The sequence below is a fragment of the Ranitomeya variabilis genome, chromosome 6 (assembly GCF_051348905.1).
Source record: "Ranitomeya variabilis isolate aRanVar5 chromosome 6, aRanVar5.hap1, whole genome shotgun sequence".
Classification (NCBI taxonomy): Eukaryota; Metazoa; Chordata; class Amphibia; order Anura; family Dendrobatidae; genus Ranitomeya; species Ranitomeya variabilis.
The window spans coordinates 190,973,694-190,998,896 of record NC_135237.1 but is presented as its reverse complement, the minus strand read 5'-3'; the positions used below and the strand labels follow the sequence as shown (position 1 = coordinate 190,998,896).

The 25,203-nt window shown below is 43.5% G+C and overlaps 1 protein-coding gene across 1 annotated transcript in view; it reads right to left on the bottom strand.

The window, feature by feature from the left end:
* The window catches only part of ITGA9 (integrin subunit alpha 9), an 823,989-nt gene that overhangs the window by 722,013 nt on the left and 76,773 nt on the right, over positions 1-25,203 (bottom strand). The window contains exons 2-3 of the mRNA XM_077269347.1: positions 13,725-13,852; positions 10,998-11,104 (exon numbers count right to left, since the gene is read on the bottom strand). Of these exons, the coding sequence (XP_077125462.1) occupies positions 10,998-11,104; positions 13,725-13,852 (235 nt within the window). The remainder of the gene's footprint in view (positions 1-10,997; positions 11,105-13,724; positions 13,853-25,203) is intronic.

Below are 25,203 nucleotides of genomic sequence, written 5' to 3'. Positions count from 1 at the left end.
TCCGCTTGTGTTCATTGAGCACATGCGAAATCACCGCATTGTATTCATAGACCGGGTTATTTATGTTGCGAAGACTGAGCATCTCCGCAAGATAAATAGACATGCTGCGGTCTAGAAAGATGCACCGCATGTGCATAAATGCAGGGCTGCCAGATGTGGCCGTGCGCACATAGCGGAGACGGGATTTCATAAAATCCCCTCCACTATGCTGCAACATCTGGACGCTGTGGATTGGACACTGCGGCTCTACGCAGCGTCCAATCCGCAGCAAATCCTGATGTATTACGCCACATGGAAATATAGTCTTACACATACAGGATAATATATTACTTGCACATGAAACACTGTTATACAAACATCAGATGTTATACAGTATAGATATGTGTATATTTGTAGATATGTATACATGACAGTGTGTATACCATCTCATGTCTGTACACAAAGTATAAGGCCATGTTCACACTTGCGCGTATTTGCCATGTTTTTTTCCGCCCGGATTTGTTAACAAAACCTGAAGCAAAACCTGAAGCCAGCAAAGTGAATGAGAAACCTGAAGTGTCATGCAGGTGTTGAGTATTTTTTACCTAGGCTAAGTTCACACAGGGCGTTTTTGCAATGTATGTTGATGCTTTTTAATGCTAATTTTCAGCTGCATTTTACAGTATCAGCAAAGTTATGACATTTCAGAAATCTCATACACACACATTGGTTTATTTGTCATCAGTATTTTGTGTTTGCACGGTTTTTTGCACAATGGAGTATGTCACTACTTTCACTGTTTGTTCACCCACTGAAATTAATGGGTGGTGAAAAAAATGCTGACAAAACATACCAAAAATTCAGGTATCAGTTTTTGCTGCTTTTTTTTGTGCCAAAACTCTGATTCTATAGAATAGGACTTTTTTTGCAACACTAAACTTTATCAGCATGCACAAGAGACAAATCTAGCATGCCAAAACTGCAGCAAAAACCTCTTAAAAAACGCAGCAAAAAAACACAAGAAAAACACACTTTTTTTCTGCAGCTTCTTTCCTGCCAAGAGATCAGATTTTGCTGCAGAAAAAACGCCTGGTGTGAACTTACCCTTTCACATTTGGTGCAGAGAATAATCTGCAGCATGTCAATTATCTGTGCATTTTTTCACTATTGACTTCACTCAAAAAAAATACCAGTGTTGTAGCTGCGAGTTTCCTGCCAAGAAAGGCAGAAATGGGGCAGAAATTTTAGTTAGTTTGTGCACATACCCCAAGGGTATGTGCACAGTATTAAGGTATGTGCACACGTCCGGATTTCTTGCAGAAATTTTCTGAAGAAAACCGGAAATTTTCTGCAAGAAATCCGCATTTTTTTTTGGCGTTTTTTTTCCATTTTTTTTTGCGGGTTTTTTTAGCATTCTGCAAGCGTAATTAGCTTGCAGAATGCTAAAGTTTTCCAAGCGATCTGTAGCATCGCTTGGAAAACTGACTGACAGGTTGGTCACACTTGTCAAACATAGTGTTTGACAAGTGTGACCAACTTTTTACTATAGATGCAGCCTATGCAGCACCTATAGTAAAGGATAGAATGTTTAAAAATAATTAAAAAAATAAAAAAAATGGTTATACTCACCTGCAGACAGCCGATCTCCTCGGCGGCGTCCGTTCCTATAGATGCCGGTGTGGTTCAGGACCTTCCATGACGTCGCAGTCACATGACCGGTCTCGCGACCAATCACAAGACCGCGACGTCATCGCAGGTCCTTCACCGCACACCAGCTATAGGAACCGAAGCGGCAGCATGCACCGGAGAGGCGGGAAGACTACAGAGGCCATCGAAGGTGAGTATATGACTATTTTTTATTTTAATTCTTTTTTTTTTACCAATTATATGGTGCCCAGTCCGTGGAGGAGAGTCTCCTCTCCTCCACCCTGGGTACCAACCGCACATGATCTGCTTACTTCCCGCATGGTGTGCACAGCCCCGTGCGGGAAGTAAGCAGATCAATGCACTCCTAGGTGTGCGGAATCCCCGCAATTCCGCATTTTAATGAACATGTTGCTTTTTTTTCCGCGATGCGATTTTTTTGCGGAAAAAAAGGCTACATTTGCACAAAAAATGCGGAATACACTGTAAATAATAGGAGGCATATGTTAGCGTTTTTTTCGCGTTTTTATCATGTTTTTATAGCGAAAAAACGCGAAAAAAACGCGAAAAATGCTGAACGTGTGCACATGGCCTTAGGTTCAGAAATTTCTGCAGATTCCCTGCGGGTTTTCTGCAGATTTTGTGCGAATTTCGACTGCGTTTTTACACCTGTGGATTCCTATAATGGAATAGGTGTAAAAACGCTGCGGAATCTGCAGAAAGAATTGACATGCTGCAGAAAATAAACCGCTGCGTTTGTGCACGGAATGTTCTGCAGCATGTACACTGCGGATTTGGTTTTCCATAGGTTTACATGGTTCTGTACACCGCATGGAAAACTGCTGCGAATCCACAGCGTCAAGTCCGCAACTTGTGCACATAGCCTTAGGGTACTTTCACACTAGCGTCATACGACGCACGTCGCAATGCGTCGTTTTGGATAAAAAACGCATCCTGCAAAATTGTCTGCAGGATGCGTTTTTTCTCCATAGACTTGCATTAGCGACGCATTGCGACGGATTGCCACACGTTGCATCCGTCGTGCGACGGATGCGTTGTGTTTTGTCGGACCGTCGGCACAAAAAAAGTTACATGTATCTTTTTTTGTGCATCGTGTCCGCCATTTCCGACTGCGCATGCGCGGCCGAAACTCCGCCCCCTCCTCCCCGGATATTACAATGGGGCAGCGGATGCACTGAAAAACTGCATCCGCTGCCCCCGCTGTGCTTTTTTTTACAGTATGCGTCGGTATGTCGGCACGTCGCATTGCGACGTGCGTCGTACGACGCTAGTGTGAAAGTAGCCTTAGGGCTCATTTCCACTGGCGACAGACAAATCGGTCCGTAATCTGGACCGAAAAAAGGGATGTAGCGTATGCGATTGTCATGCGAGTGTAATGCGAGTGCAATGCGATTTTTAATCGCACCATCCGTTTTACATCCGTATGACATCCGTATGCAATCCGTTTTATTTCTCTGCAACTATTTTTCTACAGTCATTTACAGGACCATGGACAGTGTTCTAGGCCACAGAATGGTGATGTATCCGTAAAAAACGGATGGTCCGTATTCCGTCAGTTTTTTTTCTCGCACCCATTGACTTGCATTGGCGAGTCTCGTCCGAGACTCGCAGCAAATCGCAGCATGCTGCGATTTTTTTCTCAGTCCGATTTCGGCAGAGAAAAAAATCGCAAATGAAAAGACACCTATTGAATAACATTGGTCCGAGTGCAATCCGATTTTTTATCGGATTGCACTCGTCCGTTTTCCTCGCCAGTGGAAATGAGGCCTTAGTCTGAGTGAAATCTGCAGCAAAAGCTCTGATAAAATTGACATACTGAAGATTTTACTCTGTACCAAATCTGCAAAGAAAAAATATAAGGAATGTTTGCACACGACATCAGGATTCTCAGGCACTTGCTGGCATCAGGAAACCCTTTAGGTTTTGTGACAAATCTGTGCAGAAAAATCTGCGACGATCTGCAGCGTGTGCACAGGCCCTAACACATACAACATAACATATAACTGGCATTTGATATACTGTTAGGGTTCACATTAGTGTTTGAGTCCGAGTGTGGTGCTGCGGACTGCTTTCCTTAAGCTCCGCCTACTTCCGCATGCGTCCTGCGTACCTATCTTTAACATTGTGTACGCAGGGACATGCGTTGTATGCAGTGCGTCAGCGTGCGTCATTTTGATGTGCCCGCCGAACGCAACATTTTCTTGCGTTCGGCCGGCATGTCAAAACGATGCACGCGGATGCATCCGCATACAACGCATGTCCCTGCGTATACAATGTTAAAGATAGGTACGCAGGACGCATGCAGAGTAGGCGGAACTAAGGAAAAAAGTCTGCAGCACCACACTGCGGACTCAAACGCTAATGTGAAGCCTTTTACAGTATACGCATTTTTGTATATGTATACAGATCTAGGATAGTGTGTACATGGTCTAACCACTGATGTCTGTATTATTCTTTGTACCAGGCTCAGGCTGGATCAGTCCAGGGCAGGATTCTGTACTGTGTCTCTGATCACTCTGAGGTACAGCAAGGATGGAGATTTATTGCAGCAGACTGAACTTTCCTGCAGATCTGGTGACCCTGGAGCTGACAACCTGTCACTGACAGGCCAACCCTGAAAGTTCGCTCTCCTGCAATAAATCTCAGTGATCATCAGGAGAGCGGCCCACTGACTCTATACAGGACCGACCCTGGTCTTATCAGCGTCCCCCTCCTCACCGCACAGAAGCTCTCCAGCACTCACCATCAGGCCTCCTGTCTGAGCAGCCCACAAGCTCCTCTCAGGCCGGAAGAAGATACAGCCGCGCTCCCTCCACTTCAGCAGAGGAGACGGCCGCACACAGGGAGCTGTGGCTACGTCTGTGTCTGCTCCACTGTAATGCCACCTGCACAGATACAAGGCCGGCCCCCCTTGCGGCATTAATCAGCTGCTTAGTGACCGGCCCAGGGGGCAAATGCCCCTCTGCCACCTGGCCCAGCCTGCCCCTGCCCAAAACACACTTCAAAAAACACTAGAAAATGGTTTGAGAGAAAGCACTGGAGACTTCTAAGGTGGTCAGCAATGAGTCCAGACCTGAATCCCATAGAACACCTGTGGAGAGATCTAAAAATGGCAGTTTGGAGAAGGCACCCTTCAAATATCAGGGACCTGGAGCAGTTTGCCAAAGAAGAATGGTCTAAAATTCCAACAGAGCATTGTAGGAAACTCATTGATGGTTACCGGAAGCGGTTGGTCGCAGTTATTTTGGCTAAAGGTTGTGCAGCCAAGTATTAGGCTGAGGGTGCCAATACTTTTGTCTGGCCCATTTTTGGAGTTTTGTGTGAAATGATCAATGTTTTGCTTTTTGCTTCATTCTCTTTTGTGTTTTTTCATTTAAGACAAATTAAATGAAGATAATAATACCAAAGAATTTGTGATTGCAATCATTTTCAGGAAGAAACTGAGTATTATCTGACTGAATTGCAGGGGTGTCAATACTTTTGGCCACAACTGTACATACAGTTGAAACCAGATGTTTGCATACACTATATAAAAAGACACAATATGCATGTCTTTCTCAATATCTGACATGCAATCAGAATAAATCTTTCCCGTTTTAGGTCAATTAGGATTACCATAAGTATTAATATTTGCCAAATGTCAGAATAATGAGAGAGAGAATGTTTTAAGGCATTTTTATTACTTACTGCAAAGTCAAAAGTTTACATACACTAAGATTACTAAGCCTTTAAACAATTCTGTGTGTGTGTCTTGAAAAAGTATTTAGCCAAGTATTCATGTGTCTAAATGGCCCAGTCACAGTCCAGACCTAAATCCCATTGAGATTCTGTGACAAGACTTCACTGACGCTCCCAGCCAATCTCGCTGAGCTACAGCTAGTCTGCAAAGTAGAATGGGCAACAATTTCTGCCTCTAGATGTGCAAAGCTGCTAGAGACATACTGTACCTCAGAAGATTTGCAGCAGAACTTGCAGAGAAAGGTAGAGAACAAGGCGTGCACTCTGGGTTTTATGAAATTGGTGCTGGTTGAACCCAGAGAAATCCAGATGGTTCAGACATAGAAGAAAACAACCACGCTCAAAATATGCTTTTGCGTAATAAATGTGAAGATTTTAATAGGAACACCACAGTGACAAAATCAAAAGGTCAACCTTTTGATTTTGTCACTGTGGTGTTCCTATTAAAATCCTCACATTTATTACGCAAAAGCATATTTTGAGTGCGGTTGTTTTCTTCTAATGCAGAGAAAGGTGGTCCTACAAAGTGTTGACTTTGGGGGGCTGAATGCAAAGGCAAGTCAAAATTTTCGTACTTATATTTTTAAAATACAACATTACTTCCTTTACACATCACAAATATTTGGTACTTTGAGTTGGTATGTCACATAAAATCGCAGGTACATTTAGAGGGGTGGATTTCTGCCACTTGTTTAAATTTCTGTTCACATGCGCCAATATAAACTGTAAGGGTACTGTCACACAGTGCAATTTTGATCGCTACGACGGTACGATTCGTGACGTTCTAGCGATATCGTTACGATCTCGCAGTGTCTGACACGCAGCAGCGATCAGGGACCCTGCTGAGAATCGTACGTCGTAGCAGATCGTTTGGAACTTTCTTTCGTCGCTTGATCACCCGCTGACATCGCTGGATCGTTGTGTGTGACACCAATCCAGCGATGTGTTCGCTTGTAACCAGGGTAAACATCGGGTAACTAAGCGCAGGGCCGCGCTTAGTAACCCGATGTTTACCCTGGTTACCAGCGTAAACGTAAAAAAAACAAACAGTACATACTTACATTCCGGTGTCTGTCCTCCGGCGTCTCAGCTTCTCTGCACTGTGAGCGCCTGCCGGCCGGAAAGCGAGCACAGCGGTGACGCGGTGACGTCACCGCTCTGCTTTCCGGCTATGGTGCTTACACAGTGGAGAGAAGCAGAACGCCGGGGGACAGACACCGGAATGTAAGTATGTAGTGTTTGTTTTTTTTACGTTTACGCTGGTAACCAGGGTAAACATCGGGTTACTAAGCGCGGCCCTGCGCTTAGTAACCCGATGTTTACCCTGGTTACCCGGGGACTTCGGCATCGCTCCAGCGCCGTTATTGCAACGTGTGACCGCAGTCTACGACTCTGGAGCGATAATCATACGACGCTGCGACGTCACGGATCGTGCCGTCGTAGCGATCAAAATTGCACTGTGTGACAGTACCCTAAGGAAACAGAACTCTTGCCGACAACAATAACTTTCATTCTGACATAAACGATCCATTAGCTAACAAGGTGTTTTATTCATTCATCGGTAAATTTATACAGATCGATGATAGAGAATGAGTGTTCTTTTGAGCATTCATTCCTCACATATTGGCCTTTCTAAATGGGCTTTGAGGCTTTGCATAAAGGCGCCCATGCACTTTGGAAAATGCACTTGGAACCACTGATTCGGTGGGTCAGCTTAGTTTAAAAACCTAACCTTGGCCTACAATTATGAGCTCCAAGCCAAGAACCAGTAGATATTTATGTACCGTAATCCATTTTATAGTATTTATTAACAAAATTTGGCTTTTATCCTAAGTCATATTGCACGACTCGTTAGAGGGTTGATTGTGACTTGTAGGATAGCTACTTCCAACAGGTGGCGCTATAGAGTTAAGTCCTCTTTTTCTCAGAAGAGGCAATTTGAATATTTAACAAAAATTGTCAGTATCCAAAACAAAGACGGAAGAATCACTGTCAAGACAGGCAAACTACCCTTCTAAAATCTGGACAGCAGGGGAATGCGCTGAGAGCTATAGGAAAACCTTAGTATTTTATTAGCTTTATTAGTCAAAGTATTTTTAATGTTTGTATTTTACACTTATTTATTATAAACAAATGGATGAAGAAAAGAAAACAGGACTTATTTAATTGACCTGCCCTCTGCAGTGCTAAGGCAGGTGGGAGACAACGTATATATGGCAGCTGGGACCGAAAAACCGTGTTTAGTAAATGACATCCTGTTATTAGTAAAACACCGAGGATTCTATACTTAATAGCCACTTTCAATAGGTCACGAATCAGTATCACAGTCTACCACTCTTCCATCATTTCCACACTACTGCATCGGTCACCAAAACAATTACATTTTCTAAAAAAACTCATCAAAGTGTTGAGAGTATATGGGCATCACAAATGGGATCCTCACTCTATTATCTACATGATAAATAGTGATGAGCGAGTGTGCTTCGATAAGGTGTTATCTGAGCATGCTCGAGTGCTAATGGAGTGTCTTTGGTGTGCTCTAATACTATGTCCAAGTCCCCGCGGCTTCATGTCTCGTGGTTGTTCGACAGCTGCAACACATGCAGGGATTGCCTAACAAACACTTAATCTCTGCATGTGTCGTGGCTGTAGAAGAGCCACGAGACACGCAGCCATGGCGACTCGAAGATAGTATTAGAGCCCGACGAAGATACTGTATTAGCCCTCGAGCATGCTCAGATAACACCTAAAGTAATACTCACCTGTCCCAACTCATGTGCTTTCCTTGTTTCCGTCCCATATGGAAGGTTTCCTTTGTGCTAGTCTGTGTCAAGGTACTGTGGTAACCATAAGGTTGCAATGATGTGATGACAAAATGTGAGCACCGACCGACCTTAAGATGCACTGAGACCTCCGTGGCCTGCACATGGCCAAAGTCCTTGTCTACAGTGAAGAGACTACAGATGTGGCATGTGACGCCGTAAAGAAGATGACCGGACAACAGACAATAAGCAGTAGGGTAGCCAGAGAACATAGCAACTAGATGAATATTAGTTTATTCATTTGGAAGGGGGTTGTACCAATTGCCAACAAATTCAACTTACATAACCACTTTTGTAATTTGCTTTTATTTTTTTTTTTAGAAAATTCCCTATTGTAATTCCTATACAGTTAATCCCTATATCTCTTTGTTTTGTTTCATCTGAGGGGAGAAGGCATCACAAGGATGGCCTTTTAGTCACTTCTGCGCAGCTTCTATCGTCCCCCTGAAACAAGCAGAAATCATGGAGTGGCGCGGCCGTCACTTCATCTTATTTCACTGGTGTCCCCTGATGATGTCCATAATCAATCGTGATGATGGAGGCAAGGAGAAGTTGTAGCTTCTGTGTCTCCATCGCCTCTTTCACTGAAACAAAACATCATGAGGGGGTGGGGATAGCAGCAGGGTGAGTGACAGCAGCGCCACCCCACATCTCCTGTCACTGCTCTAAAACAAGTCATCATCATGGGTCAGTGCTGATGTCACTCACCCTGCTTCTATCACCGACCCCGATGACATCTTGTTTCAATTAAAAGAGTTGTGTGGCGGTGGTGACATAAACTGTGTGTCGGTGATAAAAGAAGCTGTAGCCCTGCAATCACTTCTCTCTGTCTCTATACCCACAATTAATTCCGAACGTCATCAGGAGACGGCAGTGACAAAGCTGTGGTGACTCCAGGGCCATCCTGCTGACGGTGTACCATTTTGAAAGACAGCATTCATTTTACCATAAAGAGTAAGGGAAAATGGCAAAACAATTCTAAAATTCAGACCTGACAACTTGATTATCCAGATCATTTATAGTTTTTTTTTACTATTTTTGTGGTGAAAAAAAAAAGATTTTGAACTCTGTGAAAATAAGTAAATTTGGTTTGTGTTGCCATTTTCGAAGATGCATAGATTTCTTTTTACTTTTCACTTATTTAGTAATGGAGCTTTAAGGAGTTAAATGGGTAGTCATAAGTTAAAAATTATTACCTAAAAGCAGAGAATGGGTTAAAAAAATGAAAAATGTCCACTAAGCCAATTCCCTGCCACAATAAGATAAGTGTCTCAAGACAAGATAGTGGAAGTAAAGTGGCAGGGGATCGCTAGGTGAGTATTGCTTTTTGTCTATAGCGGCTGACAGACCGTCTACCAGCTTGTGATAAGGAACAAATTCATTAGAAATGTTGGATGTTTTTGGTCAGACCCTCACTTTCCCCCAATATGTCTAGTAGACTCTTCTAACAGCTATATGTTGTGCTATCCCCATAGTATAACCATGGCTCTGCTGAATTTCAATGTCTAAGCAGTTATCTAATGGATAAAAAAATTGCTAATGGGTCAAATAGGTTAAAAGATTAAAATCTAAAGAGAATGTGCTGTTTCAGGGTGAAGAGATGTAGAGCCCCACGATTCTGGATGTGAGCGAATATAAGGAGCTGAAATGTAAGACTCCCATTTCTACACAGAATAGAGCCACGTATTCTTATGGCAGCACCATCAAGATTAGCCCCAAAATCCAGCACTAAACAAGAAGCCAAAAAAGCATGGTATAGTAACGCTTTCTCGTGACATATTGCAATGACTTGGAAAGGCAGCTGAAACAATAGGTCTACTTTTCTACTTTACAGATGAATTTTTAACCCAGATTTAGCTTTTCGATGACCCATAATTATGATCTAACAAAGTCAGTTCATCGTCAGACCTTTTTTTGTCTGTATTTTGCAATGACCCAACGTATTGGCATATTATTACCATTCAGTAACAAAGAGACCATTCACCAACCACATTCCATTTCCTGAAGAAAATGAGGACGTGATTATTTTATCATGAGACATGTAGGTAACTGAAGATCTGGCAAAGCTGAACAAAACACATGGCCCCGGGCACAGTTCTAACATGGTGCTCCTGACCTCTGTGACATTCGGCAGGGGGCAGGCAAATAGCCTCTTCACAGAAGAAGAGAGCAGGGACTCTAGCGCCACCTATTGGAAGCTGCAATCCTAAAAATTAACATCGACTCTTTAAAGAGCCTTTCCACATGGCTGTCAGCAGTGGGTGCTACACTTTATTCTTGAGAGTCCTCAGTGGTTGATACCTTTTCATGGCGAACTGAAAAGATGGTAACAAACTACTACTACTACTGCAGTCTCGAAAGCTTGCAATTTGTTACCATCTTTTCAGTTAGCCATGAAAAGGTACCAACCACTGAGGACTCTCAATTCTAAATATTTTTCTGTCTACTGGCTAACACGGTACCAAGATACAGTATATATCTTTCCTGTATCACACTTTATTCTGTGATTTACCTGTGCAGCATCATCATGATGCCCCAGAACTTAAGATGCCACAATGCTTCTTAACAATAATAATAATAATCTATTTATTTATATGGTGCCAACAAATTCCACAGTGCTTTACAGTTTTTGCACACATATTTCTCAAAAGTTCAGCACAAGCCATGACGCATAAAAATACATCAGATAGCCTGCAATGAATGTTTCTAAGTACCGTAAATCCATATGTTCTAGATACCTAGCATTAGAGCATTAATGATATCTATTGCATTGATGGGGGTGTATAGTCTTACCAGCACACTGCCATCAGACTTTGATTGTCTTGCCAGAGTAACTCCCATCCATTCATCATTCCTGTCCTCTTTACATGTCTTCCCACAGTAAATTCCTCGACTGTTTCCTAAAAGGAGGAAGTGAGAGAAATGAATTCAGTCTGTGCTCAGCATGAGGTACAGCATGGTACAGTCACTAAAAGCAAATAATCTTCAAAGATGACCTTGGTGTTAAGGATCTAAAGGTACCTTCACACGAAGCGACGCTGCAGCGATAGCGACAACGATGCCGATCGCTGCAACGTCGCTGTTTGATCGCTGGAGAGCTGTCACACAGACCGCTCTCCAGCGACCAACGATGCCGAGTTCCCCGGGTAACCAGGGTAAACATCGGGTTGCTAAGCGCAGGGCCGCGCTTAGTAACCCGATGTTTATCCTGGTTACCAGCGTAAAAGTAAAAAAAACAAACAGCACATACTTACATGCGTCCCCCAGCGTCTGCTTCCTGACACTGACTGAGCTCCGGCCCTAACAGCACAGCGGTGACGTCACCGCTGTGCTTTCACTTTCACTTTTAGGGCCGGTGCTCAGTAAGTGTCAGGAAGCAGACGCTGGGGGACGCATGTAAGTATGTGCTGTTTGTTTTTTTACTTTTACGCTGGTAACCAGGGTAAACATCGGGTTACTAAGCGCGGCCCTGCGCTTGGTAACCCGATGTTTACCCTGGTTACCAGTGTAAAACATCGCTGGTATCGTTGCTTTTGCTTTCAAACACAACGATACACGGCGATCGGACGACCAAATAAAGTTCTGGACTTTATTCAGCGACCAGCGACATCACAGCAGGATCCTGATCGCTGCTGCGTGTCAAACGAAACGATATCGCTAGCCAGGACGCTGCAACGTCACGGATCGCTAGCGATGTCGTTTCGTGTGAAGGTACCTTAATTGTAGCAGGAACTGGAAAGGTCTTCCCCTTGTTTTAAACAAGCTTAAATATACAAATGGATCACTATACCATTCAGCCGTGCTCAGGTAAAGACCATCATGCATGTGATGATAGTTTACATTAAAGGGATTATCAAAGTTTCAGAATTTGAAAAAAAAAAAAAGACGCTGATGATTTTATAAAATAACATTACACTGCTTATTAATTCTTTCTCCCGATGATCCAGTGCTCACTCTCTAGTATTGCTCCTGTTCTTGCCTTATGTGCTGCCAGGACAGTCAGTGGCGGTGATGTACCGTACTACTGGAAACACAGATGGCAATACGAAACACAACTATTGTAGTCACTGATTGGCTGCAGCGGTCACGTGGATGCTGCATGTTAAGCAAAACAAGGAGTACTGCTAGTGGGTCAGTGCTGGGTCATCGGGGGAAGGAATAGGAGAGTCGAGCCTCTTTTGTTAATAAAATAGTTGGCTGTTTTTAAAAAAATTGCAGAAGTTGGATAACCTCTTTCATGTCACTGAGATCTGATCACAAGAGGCAAATCTGATGTAAATCTGAATCTGTTCCTCTATGATAAATGTTTTTTTGATCAATCACATTTATATGTGTTTTTTTTTTTTTCAAACTGAATTTTTATTGAAATTTTTATAATACAATACAAAACAATATAACTAATACTAATAGAAGGGAGGGAAGAAGGTAAGGTAAGGAAGGAGGAGAGGATTAGGAAGGGGAAGAACTAGGAACTACTAGGGAAATAGGGACATTAACTACTAAGGTCCTACTGGGAAATGTGCACTCTATATACCCAATTTAATTTCAAACAGAAAGTCAAGTACTGCATGTACCATTAGGGATCATATGTCTAACCGGTATATTGAACTTAGATTCCGAAGGAGTCCTTTAATAGTTGAGTTTATAACATTTAAATGAAGACCAAATATTAATGTAAACCCTTCACATATGAGTCTATACTTTGCAATATGATTTTCTTTATATTGCCGTTTGTCTTTATAAATTTGAGTCATTGTGTTTTATCTATCCATCAATTTAAAGATCATCTCTGTTGTGGAGGTTTCACTCTGGCCATAGACATTAGATAACTGTCAGCCAAGCGATCGTTTAACTGACAGCTATCTCTCCCCATGTCACCATACACAGGAACTCGACTTAAACCCTGGCACAGATTTAAAGGGAATCTGTCAGCAGGCGTTTGCTATGTAATCTGATGAAAGCGTGATGTAAGGGTTAAAAGACAGAAATCAGCAATGTGTCACTTATCAGGTTGTGAAGATTTTACCAGTAAGGCATTATCATTGCTGGAACCAATTCTGATATGCAGTTCACTGTCGATACACACAGAGCCTGGTGTCGGTGGGGTAAGCACTCAGAGCTCTGCTACTTGCTGCATCTAAGAACTCTGATTGTGTCAAAACTGCTGCAACCAGTAAGCTAAATGATATATCGATGGAATCAGGGTCTCTTTTCCCACATTATGCTGCTGACAAATAAGTTAGCAAAAACCTGATGACAAATTCCCTTTAAGTTTGAGCTGAACAAAAGGATAGGCTATTAAAACACACAGATGGATCCTTCTCTCCCCCACAGATCATCTGTCAGAGGAGAATCAAGCAGTCCCAATATACATTTAATGGTTTGTCAATCCTGTCGAAATCAGTGGGTTTGGCTGATTTTTACCTAATTTATATGGGCGCCTTAAGAAGGGGTTGTCCGGAAAATCCAGCAATCACCCTCACAATGTGAAACTGCTGTGAAGTGTTTCATGTCACTCACCTCTTCCTAGATCCAGCTCTGTACACTGCTTGTCAGGATTGCTGTGAACTCTACACTTAAAAACTGCACCAGGAGCTTTTAGCAAGGAACTAAATTTCGAATCTGCTTTTGGGGCTCCCACAAGTATCCTAAAAACAGAAAGCCAAAATAATAAATACACATTTTAGTAAAGATAAATAGTCTTATTTCCTAAGAGAATTTCTAATATTGGATTTTTGTATTTGTAAAATCTGTAAACTTGTAACATCTAAAAGGAAAACTTTGCTTGAAGCACATAAATGGCTGCGTGGGAAAGCTGGTAGATGAGTAATGAACGCCTTGACATCGGAACACACCACTATAAAAGACAAGCCTCATATAGCAACTTCTTATCAATTGTTAGCAGCTCTCAATGTGCGACAATGGGACCCGATATGTCTTGGGGGCAAAATGAGGCAATACATCGTTATCACAACACCCCCCACCGGGGTGGTGCTAACCTGTTGAGATCATTTTGACTATGCAGTAGTAGTCTCTATGTTTCCTGCTTCTCCCCCCATGATGCCGTCCACACATTGATCTCAAGGTGTATTACATTAACCTGGTCCAACCTTTACTGATGTCCTTCACTAATGATCGGGACAGAAGAAAGATTTGGACAAAGTAGAAGTGCTCTACTCAATTAAACCAGAATTACTATCATATAAACCCACTAGTGTCTCTGACTGCAGGAATTAGGGATAGTGGACATAGCTGAAGATTGGTGGATGAACGTGCATCAAAGACTTGCACTTATTAAATGTTGTAATGATGTGACAAGTGATAGGTCCAGTGACATCTCATGTACTGACTACATAGTGTATACAGGACATCACCGGTGACACAGAGTTTGGAGGCAAGCTCTTTGGCTACAGGGAATACCCATGCACATTTCCCACGGTACTATTCTTCTTTAGTAAAGTGTGCACCCTGATATCAGCAGGAAGATTGCCAATGCCTTTCTCCTGAGAAGCCAATCAAAGAACGATGGAAAATTCCGTCTTCACATGAGATAAAAGACACCCAACACTAGCAGGACAGCTATCTCAACCGCACACAATGGGAGTGAGAATATTGATGTTACCTTTTTTCGGAAACGACTAGTCTCATCATTGTTGGTATCAGTTTTTTTTACATTTTGTTTTATTTTGTGGGGGGTGGGGTTAAATCTCAGGAAAACTGCTCTAAGGACTCCAAAATGTAAGAACTAATGCAATAATAGATTCTAATTCATATCTCCTTTTCAGTAGGAAAACTATAATTGAAATATTTATATTTCTCTCTTTTTATTACATATTTTATAAATATATTGCAGAGAATAATTTATCAATCAACAACCAGTTTGGGTTCTGAAAAATAAGTCATGTCTAACAAGTTGGGTTTCTATGAGGAGGTAAGTGCAAATCTGGATGTTGGTAATGCGGCTGATGTGATTTATCTGGACTTTGCAAAGGTATTTAATACTGTATCATATAACAGCCTTAGGCTGGGGTCACACTAGCGTATGGCTTCCGATGCCAGAGCATCGGATGTGATATGCTAATGACCCTGGGCTCCTACTCTGCTGCAAGCAGGAGCCGAGTGTCATGCTACTGTGATCCGAGCCTCTCGCACACAGAAAATAGGAGCACAGCTGCGGAGGAGGCAGAGAAATGAATTTATCACCTCCATTCCCGGGGTCAGCGTATATCGCACAGCACTCGGATGATATCCGATTGATGTGCTCTGTGTCACTCGCACCCATAAACTCGGACGGTATAATATGACTGAGAAAAAAACAATGGTGATGGGAGCTGCCCCATAGATTAACAGCGGTCCGAGTGCTATGCAACGTTTTATCGCATAGCACTCATCAGTATTCCTCGCTAGTGTGACTCCGGCCTTATACTGAAGCTATAGAAGCAAGGATTGGAGGAAACTACAACCCCTGGCAAAAATTATGGAATCACTGGTCTTGGAGGATGTTCATTCAGTTTTTTTGTAGGAAAAAAGTAGATCACAGACATGGCACAAAACTAAAGTCATTTCAAATGGCAATTTTCTGGCTTTAAGAAACACTAAAAGATACCAAGAACAAAAAATGTGGTAGTCAGTAATGGTTACTTTTTTATCCAAGCATAGGGGGAAAATTATGGAATCACTCAATTCTGAGGAAAAAATTATGGAATCACCCTGTAAATTTTCATACCCAAAAATAACACCTGCATCAAATTAGATCTGCTCGTTAGTCTGCATCTAAAAAGGAGTGATCACACCTTGGAGAGCTGTTGCACCAAGACAACTGACATGAATCATGGCTCCAACACGAAAGATGTTAATTGAAACAAAGGAGAGGATTACCAAACTCTTAAAAGAGGGTAAATCATCACGCAATGTTGCAAAAGATGTTGGTTGTTCACAGTCAGCTGTGTCTAAAATCTGGGCCAAATACAAACAACATTGGGAAGGTTGTTAAAGGCAAACATACTGGTAGACCAAGGAAGACATCAAAGCATCAAGACCGGAAACTTAAAGCAATATGTCTCCAAAACAGGAAATGCACAACAAAACAAATGAGGAACAAATGGGTGGAAACTGGAGTCAACGTCTGTGACCGAACTGTAAGAAACCGCCTAAAGGAAATGGGATTTACATACAGAAAAGCTAAACGAAAGCCCTCATTAACACCTAAACAGAAAAAAACAAGGTTACAATGGGCTAAGGAAAAGCAATCGTGGACTGTGGATGACTGGATAAAAGTCATATTCATGAAAGTGATCAATCGCGAATCTGCATTGGGCAAGGTGATGATGTTGGAACTTTTGTTTGGGACCGTAGCAATGAGATTTATAAAGATGACTGCGTGAAGAGAACACGCAAATTTCCACAGTCATTGATGATATGGGGCTGTGTTGTGAACTCTGTTTCCGGGCTCCCTCCTGTGGTCGTGAGTGGTACTGTGTGAGTTCTCTCTTTGGGCCCCCCCTGGTGGCTCTTTTTGTTATTTTGCAGGTTTCTGGCTGGGATCAGCTGTCTCGTCATCTGCTAGTTAGGTTTCCTATTTAATCCACCTGGTCCTTCATTCCTTGCCTGTTGTCTTTGTATTCACTGCTATTCGGATTGCTCCTGTCTACATCCGTTATCAGTCTCTCCAAGAGAAGCTAAGTTTTTTTGTTTGCTTATTTTTGCTCATCTGTGTTCAAGATGTTTCTTAGTATATGATGAGTTTTGTCCAGCTTGCTAATATGTGATTTCCCTGCTTGCTGGTGCTCTGGGGTGCTGAGTTGCTCCCCCCACATCGTTAGTTGGTGTGGGGGTTCTCGCATTCTCTGCGTGGATATTTTTGCATAGGGTTTTTTACTGACCGCACAGATCCCTTGCTATTTTCTGCTATCTAGCGTTAGCGGGCCTCATTTGCTTAACCTGTTTCATCTCTGCGTTTGTCTTTTCCTCTTAACTCACCGTTATTATTTGTGGGGGGCTTCTATATCTCTGGGGTTATTTCTCTGAGGCAAGTGAGGTCTTTACTTTCTCTTTAGGGGTAGTCAGTTTCTCAGGCCGTGAAGAGACGTCTAGGATTTCAGGAAACGTTCCACGGCTACCTATAGTGTGTGCGGTTAGGATCACTTTTGCGGTCAGTCCAGTTACCACATCCCCAGAGCTCTTCCTATTTTCTTCTACTTAGCTGGTTAGATTTGTGATCCTAAGCCACTAGGATCATAACAGTACAACAGGCCAAAAGTGTTAAATGCATCGCAAAAGTGGGATAAGAGAAATCCTGAGTTCAATTTTTTTTTTATTTGCTCTCTGTCATCCTACTCAGTTATGGCTTTTGTAGATTCAGGTGCCGCCCTGAATCTGATGGATTTGTCATTTGCCAAGCGCTGTGGTTTTATCCTTGAGCCATTACAGTTCCCTATTCCATTGAAGGGAATTGATGCTACACCATTGGCCAAGAATAAACCTCAATACTGGACTCAAGTGACCATGTGTATGACTCCTGCACATCAGGAGGTGATTCGCTTTCTTGTGTTATATAATTTGCATGACGTTGTCGTGTTGGGTCTGCCATGGTTGCAGGCTCATAATCCAGTTCTGGATTGGAAAGCTATGTCTGTGTTGAGTTGGGGTTGCCAGGGAATTCATGGCGATGCTCCCTTGGTATCAATTGCTTCCTCTACTCCTTCTGAAGTCCCTGAGTTTTTGTCAGACTACCAGGATGTATTTGATGAGCCCAAATCCAGTGCCCTACCTCCTCATAGGGATTGTGATTGTGCTATAAATTTGATTCCTGGTAGTAAGTTCCCTAAGGGACGACTGTTTAATTTGTCTGTACCAGAGCATGCCGCTATGCGGAGCTATGTAAAAGAGTCTTTGGAGAAGGGACATATTCGCCCCTCCTCGTCCCCTCTTGGTGCGGGATTCTTTTTTGTGGCCAAGAAGGATGGTTCGTTGAGACCCTGTATAGATTATCGCCTTCTAAATAAAATCACGGTCAAATTCCAGTATCCCTTGCCATTGTTGTCTGATCTGTTTGCTCGGATTAGGGGGTCTAGTTGGTTCACCAAGATAGATCTTCGCGGTGCGTATAATCTTGTGCGTATAAAACAGGGCGATGAATGGAAAACAGCATTTAATACGCCCGAAGGCCATTTTGAGTACTTGGTGATGCCTTTTGGACTTTCTAATGCCCCTTCTGTGTTTCAGTCCTTCATGCACGATATCTTCCGAGAATATCTGGATAAATTTATGATTGTGTATCTGGATGATATTTTGGTCTTTTCAGATGATTGGGAATCCCATGTGAAGCAGGTCAGGATGGTATTTCAGGTCCTGCGTGCCAATGCCTTATTTGTGAAGGGTTCCAAATGTCTCTTCGGAGTCCAGAAAGTTTCCTTTTTGGGCTTTATTTTTTCTCCTTCTTCTATTGAGATGGACCCAGTCAAGGTCCAGGCTATTCATGATTGGACTCAACCTACATCGGTTAAGAGTCTTCAGAAGTTCTTGGGTTTTGCTAATTTTTACCGTTGCTTCATTGCTAATTTTTCTGGTGTGGTTAAACCTTTGACAGATTTGACCAAGAAGGGTTCTGATGTGATTAACTGGTCTCCTGCGGCCGTTGAGGCCTTTCAGGAGCTGAAGCGCCGGTTTTCTTCAGCTCCAGTTTTATGTCAGCCAGATGTCTCTCTTCCCTTCCAGGTCGAGGTTGATGCTTCTGAAATTGGAGCAGGGGCTGTTTTGTCACAGAGAAGCTCTGATTGTTCTGTGATGAAGCCATGTGCCTTCTTTTCAAGAAAATTTTCGCCGGCTGAGCAAAATTATGATGTTGGTAATCGGGAGTTGTTGGCAATGAAGTGGGCATTTGAGGAGTGGCGACACTGGCTAGAGGGAGCTAAGCATCGTGTGGTGGTCTTGACTGATCATAAAAATTTGATTTATCTTGAGTCGGCCAAGCAGTTGAATCCTAGACAGGCTCGTTGGTCGTTGTTTTTCTCACGTTTCGATTTCGTGGTCTCGTACCTTCCTGGTTCGAAGAACGTGAAGGCTGATGCTCTTTCTAGGAGTTTTGTGCCTGACTCCCCTGGAGTTTCTGAGCCGGTTGGTATCCTCAAAGAGGGGGTAATTTTGTCTGCCATTTCCTCAGATTTGCGACGGGTGTTACAGGAATTTCAGGCGGATAGACCTGACCGTTGTCCATCAGAGAGACTGTTTGTCCCAGATAGATGGACCAGCAGAGTTATTTCCGAGGTCCATTCTTCAGTGTTGGCGGGTCATCCTGGGATTTTTGGTACCAGAGATTTGGTGGCTAGATCCTTCTGGTGGCCTTCCTTGTCGCGGGATGTGCGTTCCTTTGTGCAGTCCTGTGGGATTTGTGCTCGGGCTAAGCCTTGCTGTTCTCGTGCCAGTGGTTTGCTTTTGCCTTTGCCGGTTCCTAAGAGGCCTTGGACGCATATTTCCATGGATTTTATTTCGGATCTTCCGGTCTCTCAGAGAATGTCTGTCATCTGGGTGGTTTGTTATCGTTTTTCTAAAATGGTCCATTTGGTGCCCTTGCCTAAGTTGCCTTCTTCCTCCGATTTGGTTCCGTTATTTTTTCAGAATGTGGTTCGTCTGCACGGCATTCCTGAAAACATTGTGTCTGATAGAGGATCCCAGTTTGTGTCCAGATTTTGGCGGTCCTTTTGTGCTAAGATGGGCATTGATTTGTCTTTTTCGTCGGCCTTCCATCCTCAGACGAATGGCCAAACCGAGCGAACTAACCAGACCTTGGAAACTTATTTGAGATGTTTTGTTTCTGCTGACCAGGATGATTGGGTGACCTTTTTGCCATTGGCTGAGTTCGCCCTCAATAATCGGGCTAGTTCTGCTACTTTGGTTTCACCTTTCTTTTGTAATTCTGGTTTTCATCCTCGTTACTCCTCGGGTCAGGTTGAGTCTTCTGACTGTCCTGGGGTGGATTCTGTGGTGGATAGGTTGCAGCAGATTTGGAACCATGTGGTGGACAATTTGACATTGTCACAAGAGAAGGCTCAGCGCTTTGCTAACCGTCGTCGCTGTGTGGGTCCCCGACTTCGTGTGGGGGATTTGGTGTGGTTGTCTTCTCGTTATGTTCCTATGAAGGTTTCTTCTCCTAAGTTTAAACCTCGTTTTATCGGTCCTTATAAAATTTTGGAAATCCTTAACCCTGTGTCATTTCGTTTGGACCTCCCGGCATCGTTTACCATCCATAATGTGTTCCATAGGTCTTTGTTGCGGAGGTATGTGGTGCCTGTGGTTCCTTCTGTTGAGCCTCCTGCTCCGGTGCTGGTTGAGGGAGAATTGGAATACGTGATGGAGAAGATCTTGGATTCTCGTATTTCAAGACGGAGGCTTCAGTATTTGGTTAAGTGGAAGGGCTATGTTCAGGAGGATAATTCCTGGGTTGTCGCCTCTGATGTTCATGCGGCCGATTTGGTTCGTGCCTTCCATGTGGCTCACCCTGATTGCCCTGGGGGTTCTGGTGAGGGTTCGGTGACCCCTCCTCAAGGGGGGGTACTGTTGTGAACTCTGTTTCCGGGCTCCCTCCTGTGGTCGTGAGTGGTACTGTGTGAGTTCTCTCTTTGGGCTCCCCCTGGTTGCTCTTTTTGTTATTTTGCAGGTTTCTGGCTGGGATCAGCTGTCTCGTCATCTGCTAGTTAGGTTTCCTATTTAATCCACCTGGTCCTTTATTCCTTGCCTGTTGTCGTTGTATTCAGTGCTATTCGGATTGCTCCTGTCTACATCCGTTATCAGTCTCTCCAAGAGAAGCTAAGTTTTGTTTGCTTATTTTTGCTCATCTGTGTTCAAGATGTTTCTTAGTATATGATGAGTTTTGTCCAGCTTGCTAATATGTGATTTCCCTGCTTGCTGGTGCTCTGGGGTGCTGAGTTGCTCCCCCCGCATCGTTAGTTGGTGTGGGGGTTCTCGCATTCTCTGCGTGGATATTTTTGCATAGGGTTTTTTACTGACCGCACAGATCCCTTGCTATTTTCTGCTATCTAGCGTAGCGGGCCTCATTTGCTTAACCTGTTTCATCTCTGCGTTTGTCTTTTCCTCTTAACTCACCGTTATTATTTGTGGGGGGCTTCTATATCTCTGGGGTTATTTCTCTGAGGCAAGTGAGGTCTTTACTTTCTCTTTAGGGGTAGTCAGTTTCTCAGGCCGTGAAGAGACGTCTAGGATTTCAGGAAACGTTCCACGGCTACCTATAGTGTGTGCGGTTAGGATCAGTTTTGCGGTCAGTCCAGTTACCACATCCCCAGAGCTCTTCCTATTTTCTTCTACTTAGCTGGTTAGATTTGTGATCCTAAGCCACTAGGATCATAACAGGGCTGCATGTCAGGTAAAGGCACTGGGGAGATGGCTGTCATTACAACTTCAATAAATGCACAAGTTTATGTTGATATTTTGGACTCTTTTCTTATCCCATCAATTGAAAGGATATTTGGGGATGATGAAATCATTGTTCAAGATGATAATGCATCCTGCCATAGAGCAAAAACTGTGAAAACATTCCTTGAAAAAAAGACACATAAGTTCAATGTCATGGCCTGCAAATAGTCCGGATCTCAATCCAATTGAAAATCTTTGGTGGAAGTTGAAGAAAATGGTCCATGACAAGGCTCCAACCTGCAAAGCTGATCTGGCAACAGCAGAGAAAGTTGGAGCCAGATTGATGAAGAGTACTGTTTGACACTCATTAAGTCCATGCCTCAGAGACTGCAAGCTGTTATAAAAGCCAGAGGTGGTGCAACAAAATACTAGTGTTGTTTTGGAGTGTTTTTTGTTTGTTTGTTTTTCACGATTCCATAATTTTTTCCTCAGAATTGAGTGATTCCATAATTTTTCCCCTATGCTTGGATAAAAAAAAGTAACCATTATTGACTACCACATTTTTTGTTCTGGATTTCTTTTAGTGTTTCTTAAAGCCAGAAAGTTGCCATTTGAAATGACTTTAGTTTTGTGCTATGTCTTTGATCTGCTTTTTTTTTCTACAAAATTAAACAACTGAATGAACATCCTCCAAGGCCGGTGATTCCATAATTTTTTCCAGGGGGTGTATATGCAGATGGGTAAGGAATTTGCTATAATCTTGGGTCTCGAGTCATCATAAATTGTACATTCTCTAAATATAAAGATGCAAAATATTTTCTTTTCGGATATTTATTTAGAGGAAGCTTAGCAACAATTCAAATAAATAAAACCTGTTGAAACATGATTGCAAATAATAACAGTTACAGAAATTGCACTACAAATTCATTCAGTGACAATTTTTTGCATGTCTCTTGTACATCTGTATCAGATCATCTTTTACAATTGTCCAACAGTAATCTGCAAGCATTTATGGATTCCACTTTCCTTAATATCTTTTTTCCATAGATGCAATATATTGGTGAAAACTTTCACTGTGCTCGTCGCTCACTGCTCCACAGTTTGGTAGTCTAGATGCGAATGTAAGAAATGAATCTTTAAGGACAAGATCCTTATTTGTTTTGAGGATATTTTCCACCAGCTCTTCATATTTATCTGCTCTTCAGTTTCCCCAAAAAATAGTTACCACTAATGTGAGTGCTACCCATGCACCTTTTTCCTTGTCCTGCAACAATCAGAGAAAGTCCTCATCTTGAAGAAACTAACAAATCTGAAGTGCAATAAAGACTCCATCCTTTATCTTTGCTTCACTCAACCTTAGAATTTTTCAATAAAATAATTGAATGCTTTTGCATTTTTATGCATTGCCTTTACAAAGTTCTTCATTAGGCCCAACTTGATATGCAATGTTGATAACAAAATCTTATGTGAGTCAACAAGTGCAGGATGCAGGACATTTTTACTACCTGGCTGACGTGAATGTCAGAGAGGCCAGTCTCTTTTATTGTAGTGATATTCTCTTGCAGGACTATCCCACTCACACAGAAAGCATAAGTACTTTGTGTTTTCACCCTGGAGACCAAGTAAGAGGGCAACCTTTAAGTCACTACAGAGGGGCCACAAATGTTGGTCATAGTTCAGGCACCTCAACAGCTATTTCATGTTGTCATAGGTTTTTTTTCACGTGGACTGCATAACCAACTGGAATTGAAGATAATGAACTGTCATTATGCAGCAAGACAGCTTTAAGGCTTGTTTTGGACAAAATGATGACAAGCCTTCATTCTTCTGGATTATAACTTAACTTCAGAGCTTCCATTAAACTGTTGATGTTCTTGCATGCTACAAGATCACCCTCCATGTATTTGTATTGGACAAGATATTTATTGCGGTTGCAGAATAAAGAAACCTAAACATCGCCTACTAGGATACTGCACTGATGCAGCCTGGAAACTAAGAGCTTGTCACGCTCACGCCCTGACTGGTGGGCGTGAGCCAGGGGGTTTGTGGCCCCACTGTGCCACAAACCAAACTACCCTGGAAGGGTCATGACTATGACAGCTGCCTTGGTCTTCTCTGGAGCCTCTGATGGTGAGGTCAGACTTGTGCGGCAGACAGCTGTCAGGTGCTACTGCAGGGTGGTGTCTGGCTGTGGCTGCTGATCCCACTTGGAGAACAGGAACACTAGGACAGGTGCGGGCATCAGGCAGGACTGGCAGAAGAGCATGGCTGAAACTCAGATGAGTAGGCTGGCACGGCTGAGACACAGGGCTGACAGAGACACAGGGCTGGCAGGTACAGCAGAGACACAGGGCTGGCAGGTACTGCAGAGGACACAGGGCTGGCAGGTACGGCAGAGACACAGGGCTGGCAGGTATGGCAGAGACACAGGGCTGGCAGGTACGGCAGAGACACAGGGCTGGTTCGTGTGGTGTAAGAAGGAGCAGGTAGGGACCTTTTCACACAGCAGATGCTAGTACCAGAACAGACAGGAAGGAGTGGTGTATGACGGAACAGGTTTGGATCTGTTCACTCAAGAGGTGCAGGTACGGATGCAAGCAGGAAGGAACAGGTTGGGACCTGTTCACACAGGAGATGCAGGTATGGAAACAAGCAGGAAGGAAAGAAGCATGAAGGAACAGGTAGGGACCTGTTCATACAGGAAGAGAACTGCAAGGCTGCGGATAGGAGCAACAGAAGCTAAGCAGAGTGGAACCACAAGGAATGCGGAGAGGAGCTGCAGCAAGAGATTTATGCAGCAGCAGGAGCGGAGCAGAATAGAACAGAGCAGAACCACAGGAGTGTGGAGCAGAGGTAAAGCTGAAAGAGAGCGGAGCACAGGCAAAGTCACAAGGGTACAGAGCAGGCAGAGCCACAAGAGTGCGGAGCATAAGCAAACAGAGGAAACAAGGAAAGACACAGCAGGGAAAGAAGCCACAGACAAGGAGACAGAGGTAGGACAAAGTTCAGACAAGGTAATGGAATGAGACAAGGCACAAGAACATAGAGACAGGGACCAGGATATTCTGCCTCCTGGAGGGCGGACAGACCAAAACAAGGCAAAGCAAGGACACAGACCGTGAGACCAGGATATACAGCCTCCTGGAGGGCAGACAAACAAGATCAAGGCAAGGCGAAAAGCCTCCAGAGAACGAGGAACACAGAGCAAGGCCTGGCAGCTCAGAAGCTAGACACTGAGTTTTGACATTGCACAGGCCTAGTCCACAGGGTGGAGCTGCCCTAAATACTGGAGGCCTCTTTGTAAGGGGGTTACCTTCTCTGGTCCATGCCTGGAACCACTTAGCTGTGCAGCAGGTTTCCCTGGGGGCAGACTTAGAGACCGGGACAGGAAGGAAGCCAGGCTGAGAGAGGAAAAAGTTGTGCGTTCCAGGGCTAGAGCAGCGTGTACTGGAGAGAGAGCAGCATGTGCAGCGGAGAGCAGCGGATACCGCAGACTGAACAGCACGTTGCTGTGCTCTGGGGAAGAGAGAGAGAGCGCCCAGTCGGAGGAATGAGAGAGGGAGATTGTCCAGAAAGACTGCATCTTGTGAGAATGTGAAAGCAGACTCTGCTGTGACTGGAGAGATGTGCC